Here is an 8,880-nt window from a genome sequence, read left to right on the forward strand (position 1 = left end):
GTCAGCAACGCAGTATCGCGGCCGCCGCTTTCTGCTGTCGCCCTCCTACCGCCACGGCCGGCGCCGCCTGGTGCACGGAGCTCTGCATGCACTAGCGCACCCGTTACCACGCTACACGGAGCAATGGTTGCTGCGCTGTTGCTGTATCCCGGGCTTGAAGCCGTCCTCGCTTAGATCGCTACTCCTAGGCGGCCAACTAACGGCCGCGACTTCAGTCCAACTTCAGTCATTTGTGGATACGATTAATCTTCAACCACTACAGGAAATTTAGAAACCTTTTGAACCCTGAAATCTTAAAATTTAAGCGAGAAATTTTTTTGTCAACCGCTTGACGTGACAGTTCGTGACATATAGCTTAATTGATATAATTATATTCTTATTTTGAGCGTGTATATTTGTTTCTATTTTAATTTTTATTTTATATATGTTATTTTATATATTTTATTTATTTTATTTATTTTTATTTATTTTATTTATTTTTATTCATTTTATTTATTTTTATTTATTTTTATTCATTTTTATTCATTTTATTCATTTTATTCATTTTATTCATTTTATTCATTTTATTCATTTTATTCATTTTATTCATTTTATTCATTTTATTCATTTTATTCATTTTATTCATTTTATTCATTTTATTCATTTTATTCATTTTATTCATTTTATTCATTTTATTCATTTTATTCATTTTATTCATTTTATTCATTTTATTCATTTTATTCATTTTATTCATTTTATTCATTTTATTCATTTTATTCATTTTATTCATTTTATTCATTTTATTCATTTTATTCATTTTATTCATTTTATTCATTTTATTCATTTTATTCATTTTATTCATTTTATTCATTTTATTCATTTTATTCATTTTATTCATTTTATTCATTTTATTCATTTTATTCATTTTATTCATTTTATTCATTTTATTCATTTTATTCATTTTATTCATTTTATTCATTTTATTTTATTTATTTTATTTATTTTATTTATTTTATTTATTTTATTTATTTTATTTATTTTATTTATTTTATTTATTTTATTTATTTTATTTATTTTATTTATTTTATTTATTTTATTTATTTTATTTATTTTATTTATTTTATTTATTTTATTTATTTTATTTATTTTATTTATTTTATTTATTTTATTTATTTTATTTATTTTATTTATTTTATTTATTTTATTTATTTTATTTATTTTATTTATTTTATTTATTTTATTTATTTTATTTATTTTATTTATTTTATTTATTTTATTTATTTTATTTATTTTATTTATTTTATTTATTTTATTTATTTTATTTATTTTATTTATTTTATTTATTTTATTTATTTTATTTATTTTATTTATTTTATTTATTTTATTTATTTTATTTATTTTATTTATTTTATTTATTGTGTATATAGTGACATCATTAAGCCATTTCTACATGTTTTAAATTAAATTAATTCATTTATAACGTAAGCGTACGTACGTACGAGTATATTACCCGCTTTTGGGAATATTACCGGGAAGAATGGTAATTTACTGGTAATATTCCCAAATGGTAAAATACCGGTAATGGTATTTTACTCTCGGCACATCACTAATCTGCAACATCCCCGATTTGAACCCACAACCTCCAAATTCATAGCAAGCATATCGCATAGTGGTTAATTCTAAATATAGGTAATCTCTAATAATATTATAAATGCAAATTAACTCAATCTGTTACCTCTTAATGCTTTAACTCCTGAACTAATGACAATGATATTCATTATGGAAATAGTTTGAGTGTTCATAACATATAAAATCAAATATTTAAAAGAACTTGGCCGTTTTACATTTGTGTGCATGAACGGTGAAGGTGAATGACAGACTTGACATGACACATTACCTGCTACTACCTGGGCGTCCCTACTCAACATTAGGGAATGCTCCCGGTACTGAGTTTGTATGGCGAGAACCGGAAATTCCCAGTTCCGGTACTGTATTTGTATAGAAAACCAGTACCGGGAGCACTCCCTACTCAACATCAACATGCTTTACATTTAAAGCTAGATGCCTACTAATCTTCTTCTTCTTTCCATCCTGTTACCCCCTGCTGGGGTGTAGGGCTCGAATCTTTTTCTTCCACTGACTCCGGTCCTGGGCAGCTTGGGTAGCCTCCTCCCAACCCCCTACCCTACTACCCTACCCCTACCCCTTGGTAGCCTACTAATATGTCTTATAAATTCGTAACTCTCTCATTTTAGATGAAATTTGGTATGGAGATAGTTTGACCCTCGAGGCAGGACATACAATAGTTGTTATCAATCATCGTCAGCCCATGCAGACAAAATCGCAGACAGAAGTTAGTATTTTATATAAAGGCTAACTACTTAGGCCTTCATCGGGGTTCACTCACATTTAGAGAAATAATGATGCAACTAGACCTCTAGAAATAATGATGCATCTAGTAAATCTCTGAACTTCAGTACGTACTATAATTTAATTAGCTCAATAATCAGCTTATTATTATTAAAATTTAGCTCGGGTAGACACATTGATTCATTGAATTCATGCATAGAAATATAAACATATATATATATATATATATATATTTTTCTAAGCTTTAGCATGGTAATATGAATTTTCATGTTATAATCAATTGCAGTTATGGAAAACAAGGAACAAGTAACAATGCAAAATTTTTAGGTTATTTTATTATATTTTCAACCAGTGAAATTAACATACGAGTATCATTCTACTATAATTAATATGTCCATATGCATGAAATATAAGTACAAGTACATGCTATAGAACCAACGGGAGTTGATCGGAGAGCCGGGAAAAATCGCGCCAAATGCAGCCGTAAGTGTAGTAAAAAACCAAATATTCACCTAAAATTGCCACGCCCGCGGCCACCCCGGAATCCGTTGCCTCCGTCGTCATCTTCGTAGCTATCATCATAGTTCATATCACCGAAATCCTTCGAGCCATCACCAATATTGTCGTTACCATCACTACCACGGTTCACCGCTTCGTTCATTCCAGAGTCCTGCGCGTCAACATATTCCTCCTCCATTATGATTATTGGTGTTAGATATTCACTAAACACATGTCCTCATGCCGAATACATTTATTTTCGGCGACTTATCCTATATTTCCCACTCGCGATACAACAATAACTTAATTCGCCCTATCTAAGATGGCGGACAATATGGCGAGACACGGGTACGGCTTGCTCAGTGTTGCCAACTCGGATTTTGAAAAAATGATAGACTAATGTTTAAAATACGCCAAAAATATACTTGGTCAAGCAGATCTTGTCAGTAGAATAAGGCTTTTTTTACTGACAAGATTTGCTTGACCGTCTATATGCTAAAATTTTTTGAAATGTAGTTTGTCAAAGGAATGTCTCATTTCAATCATAGACAGAGAAAATCATACTATCTTTGTCTTACACTAGTACTAGCACCCAAAAGAAAATGATGAGTATAGTTTTCCTGGTTCTTACTGACTGACAAATTGGTTTGACCAACTATATGTTATAAAAAATGCTAATAAAATAATAATATGGTGTCTAAAATATGCAGTAAAATGCACCTTACTTCGTCAGCCGAATAAGGAGTGAAATTCATATTTTCTATGGGACGCTTCGAGCAACACGGAAGGGAGGCGGCATTCGCACTATTTCCCCTCTGCCGAGGTACAAGATTAGCGCGTCAATCTAATCTAGCGCGGGTAATAAAACTAGTTGCACTTGGATTTTTCACTAGACCGAGTCCAGACGCGCGCGTGAACACTGCTGCACAAAAATGCCTGTTTGCTCGGTTTTTTGTTATAAAAAGAGGTCGGGGACATCAAATTTACTAAAAGAAAGTGTTAAATTTTACATGTATTATTTTTTTTTACATATCATACGTTCAAACACAATTATTATATTTTAGTCTCATGTAATGGGGTTGGCCGGTGGAAGTTTTTAACAGATGGCGCCATCATAGCTTGCCCTGTCAATCCCTAGAATTGTGTCAAATTTTTGTTTTTTTAAAACCTTGGATGCCAGCCCTTTAAGCCAAATTTCATAGAAAAAGGGGCAATCTATGATGGCGCCATCTATGCAAACCTTTGACAGTTGCCAACCCCATTGTTGGATTTATCGATTTTGCTCGCTCAGTACAAATTGCGGATCGGTCGGGCGACAAATCCGACTTCTCATCTCTCAGAATACAATAACATACTTCAACGAAAATGTGTTAGTGTGCGTGTTGTGACACTTGTCACTCGTCCGCACACAAAAAGAGATCGAGGTTTGCAAGATTTGTCTTTGACGTGTGTCATTTTCTATGTATTTGTGTCGTCATTACAGATTGGATTTTGTATGTAAGTGTGTGAGAAGTGCGACTGTGTGCACCTTTCCCCCCGCGAAAAATGGCAGAAAGATTTGTACGGTGAGATATCGCTTGGGCCCCTCCCTTCCGATGTGTCGGAAGCCGGTGTTGCTCGAAGATGGGACGATAACCCTTTGCACCTACACTTTTTAAATTTGCCGCTTTTTTCTACTAACGGAAATGGCTTGACAGACTATAGTTACGACTGTTACGAGTTGGTTACGAGTTACCGTTGTTTGGCAATTTATTATTGACCAAGTGAGCACAAACGCGAGAAACGAAGAATCGTTTCAGGCGTATAACCGCGAACATCACGCATGATATTATGTAAATAGTTTGTAAATAATGTATTACAATACAATAATATATAGATGGTTTTAAATTATTATTTATAACGTCCATCCGCCCATCCATCACCACAAAAGTCAAAATTCATATGAAAATATTGACCACATAAGGCGATGATGCATATTGTTGCTGCCAATAAGTTGTTGCAAACTTGGCTTAGACCAAAAATATGCAAAAAAAAATCGGGCAAGTGCGAGTCGGACTCGCGCACGAAGGGTTCCGTACCATATAAAAAAAAAACAAAAAAAAAAGCAAAAAAAAAAAACGGTCACCCATCCAAGTACTGACCACTCCCGACGTTGCTTAACTTTGGTCAAAAATCACGTTTGTTGTATGGGAGCCCCATTTAAATCTTTATTTTATTCTGTTTTTAGTATTTGTTGTTATAGCGGCAACAGAAATACATCATCTGTGAAAATTTCAACTGTCTAGCTATCACGGTTCGTGAGATACAGCCTGGTGACAGACGGACGGACGGACGGACGGACGGACGGACGGACGGACAGCGAAGTCTTAGTAATAGGGTCCCGTTTTACCCTTTGGGTACGGAACCCTAAAAATATGTCAGATGCTAAATGGAGAATTTTGTGATACAAAGCGAGTGAATAAAATATGCCAGATCTGGCATATTTTATGCCAAGTTGGCAACACTGGGCTTGCTTGCGTAGAGTGGGATGTAAATTGTAATAACGGTAAATAACGATACGGTATTCGTTAACGATTATTATCGATTCTCAAAGCGCATTTGGTTATTAATAATTAACTAAAATGATGTACATTGTACAGTCACCTGCAATAATATATTACACTTCTAAGGCTGAAAAAATATTGTACAGTCAGCTGCTGAGGGGCTACCGCGAAAACATAAAATCTAAATTTTGTTATCTGCCTCTCTATCGCTCTTGCATATTCGAGCGAAAGCGAGTCAGGGCCCAGTTTTATAAAGTTACAAGTTACAAGTGTACAGGCGTTTACTGGCAACACTTGCTACGTTTTTAATTTGCGTTTTATAAAAGTACTGTGTTAGGCCCCATTCGCACGACAGCTTAAAAAGCGTTGCGTTAAAACCCGACGTTGGCGCTTTTTTACCGTTTCCAATATTTGTGTTCATATGAACGCTTAAAAATCACTTGTGAGTCGTACTGCCACGTACGCATGATCTCAGCAAAGCCATACTTTATTTGCTATTACGACGTATTATTTTAATATAGCTTGAATATTTCAGGAATTTGTAAGCATAAGTTGACATTTTAAGGCGAAACGAATAATAATCTTGACGATTGACACCAAAAATTGACACTTGACAGCCAACTGACAGCAGCGCCGGCGCTTTTTCAACGCTTGTGAGAACAGATACACGGATTTCCGTATGGTCTATTCAATTTGACGCCAACGCTCAACGCCGAAAATCGAACAGTGCTCGATAAAAAAGCGTCGCGCTTAAAAACCGCCTTCGTGTGAATACATACATGGTTATCCATTTGTGTCATTCAAACGCTTTTTTAACGCGCGTTGAAAAAGCTGCCGTGCGAACGGGGCCTTACAATTTTACAGGTTACAGTAGGGCTACCGCCAATACCGAAAATCGTCAATTGCGGGCATTTTTCTCTGTCACTCTAATTATGCCTTCATTGGAGTAAAAGAGTAAGATCCCCGCAATTTGCGAATTTCGGTTTTCGCGGTAGCCCCTCAGGTACAAGTGCCTGTAGCTCAACCATAGACGAAAATATGGGAGTTTAATAGTTTTCAACTCATAATCGAACAAGCGTTTTATAAAAATATTGTAAATTACAAGTGTAGATTGGTACACTTGTAACAAAAACTGACATACGTCTTGAGTCCTGTAATTCTTAATTTTTAATTAAAATTATTCGTTTTCTGAGCGATTTTAAACTTTACTCTTTATTGTTAGGCACCAACGCGAACGATTTTGCCAGGGCATGCATACTTTTCCATGCACTGACCTTATCAGTTTTTGTTAATGTATCTGAAGCATATAGTAAATAGGAAATAAAGTGACAATATGTTTGATATTGATTTTATTGATGATATCGTTTTATTTTATCTACTAGGAAACGGAAAGGGATTGGTGCCGATATTTGTCGTTGATTTATTAGCATTCGTCTCTTTATTTAAGTAGGTATAGTGCATTCACAATTCACATTATGGTAAAGTGTACTATTCATAATTTTCGATACACAGCGTACTTATCTTTGAGCCGCTACCGAAACGATACATTTTATAATGTAAGTAATGTGTTTCACAGTATTTATTTACTTATTAGGTAAATATTTCATGAAGTGTCTAACTTAATCTGAATCTGAAAACGGCCCGAAAAGTATATCCTTGGCATCGAACACCGCTCTCAACCACTCGATTTTTCCTTCATTTCTGGGCTTTCGAGCAACACGGAAGGGAGGCGGCATTCGCACTATTTCCCCTCTGCCGAGGTACAAGATTAGCGCGTCAATCTAATCTAGCGCGGGTAATAAAACTAGTTGCACTTGGATTTTTCACTAGACCGAGTCCAGACGCGCGCGTGAACACTGCTGCACAAAAATGCCTGTTTGCTCGGTTTTTTGTTATAAAAAGAGGTCGGGGACATCAAATTTACAAAAAGAAAGTGTTACATTTCACTTGTAATATTTTTTTTACATATCATACGTTTAATTACATTCAAACACAATTATTATATTTTAGTCTCATGTAATTGTTGGATTTATCGATTTTGCTCGCTCAGTACAAATTGCGGATCGGTCGAGCGACAAATCCGACTTCTCATCTCTCAGAATACAATAACATACTTCAACGAAAATGTGTTAGTGTGCGTGTTGTGACACTTGTCACTCGTCCGTACACAAAAAGAGATCGAGGTTTGCAAGATTTGTCTTTGACGTGTGTCATTTTCTATGTATTTGTGTCGTCATTACAGATTGGATTTTGTATGTAAGTGTGTGAGAAGTGCGACTGTGTGCACCTTTCCCCCCCGCGAAAAATGGCAGAAAGATTTGTACGGTGAGATATCGCTTGGGCCCCTCCCTTCCGATGTGTCGGAAGCCGGTGTTGCTCGAAGTTTCTGGGCATTTTTCCAATAATTAATATTTTACAACAAACAATAACACAGCATTTAGTAGAGCGTGAGTAGAGCACAGAGTATCTATGACAGACGTTTTTTTTAAAATAGTGATGTCCTTCACACCTGTAGATTTCACATGTAATCGAGATTGACCGTGGTTCTTTACAACTGTAATTATCTATGTGTATTTATAAAACACCTGTAGCCGTTCACAGTGCATTACAGGTGCCTGTAGCCTGTACTCTTGTAACCTGTAACTTGTAACTTTATAAAACTGGGCCCAGGAGGCAGATATTAATTTCGATTTTAGTTATTCACTGCCCTTTGGTAGGGCCTTTGAGATAACCGTAGTATCTTCTTAGTAGTTTGTGGCGCTGGCCCATTGTGTACTGGGGCCTTAAGTTCGAATATGGCTGTCATGTACGTGTGCAGTCCACTTGGCACTGACAATAGGGAGTATTACTGCAATGTTCTGCCGCCAGAGTGCAGCACTAAACATAGAGTAAAGGCATAGAGTAACTTATACATACTAGGCCTTAAACAGTTTTTGACAAGGTTTCACTATAACATACCGCGAAACGCGAAAATCGAAATTTCGTTATCTGCCTCTCTGTCGATCGAATAAGCAAGAGTGATAGAGAGGCAGAAACCGAATTTTCGATTTTCGTGTTTTAGCGGTAGGGCCTGTGAGTATGCGAGTGACGCCCTCTACGCAGAATTTTGCGTAATATTCCCTATTCATACTTTTCCTATATAGAAGCACCATACTTGAGCACTTGGCGTAAAAACTTGTCGTGGCCTGACCAAAGGGTCTGACTCACGGAAAATATACTACCTACCTCCCAGTTCAATATTGTTGTAATCCACATTTCTTCTCCGCTCATCTGGATTACAAGTACTCATCATCATCATTGGCCACAGCATCGTTGCAGCGACTAAACTAGGTATTTTGAGGAGGTTACATCGACTGCGATGACTGTATATGTTACTGTAAAAGCCCGAAGTACGGCAAAACCTAGGATTTACCGGCAAAACCTAGGTTTTACCAGTAAAACCTAGATTTTACCGATGCCGATCGGTAAAAGCCCGAAATGTTAAATCTTA

The 8,880-nt window shown here is 35.7% G+C and overlaps 1 protein-coding gene across 1 annotated transcript in view; it reads right to left on the reverse strand.

Moving 5' to 3' along the window:
* LOC134803087 (uncharacterized) overlaps positions 1 to 3,183 on the reverse strand; it is a 94,156-nt gene extending 90,973 nt beyond the window's left edge. The window contains exon 1 of the mRNA XM_063775794.1: positions 2,862 to 3,183. Within this exon, the coding sequence (XP_063631864.1) occupies positions 2,862 to 3,046 (185 nt within the window). The 5' untranslated portion in view covers positions 3,047 to 3,183. The remainder of the gene's footprint in view (positions 1 to 2,861) is intronic.
* Positions 3,184 to 8,880: the final 5,697 nt, after the last annotated feature.

The sequence above is a fragment of the Cydia splendana genome, chromosome 26 (genome assembly GCF_910591565.1).
Source record: "Cydia splendana chromosome 26, ilCydSple1.2, whole genome shotgun sequence".
Lineage (NCBI taxonomy): Eukaryota > Metazoa > Arthropoda > Insecta > Lepidoptera > Tortricidae > Cydia > Cydia splendana.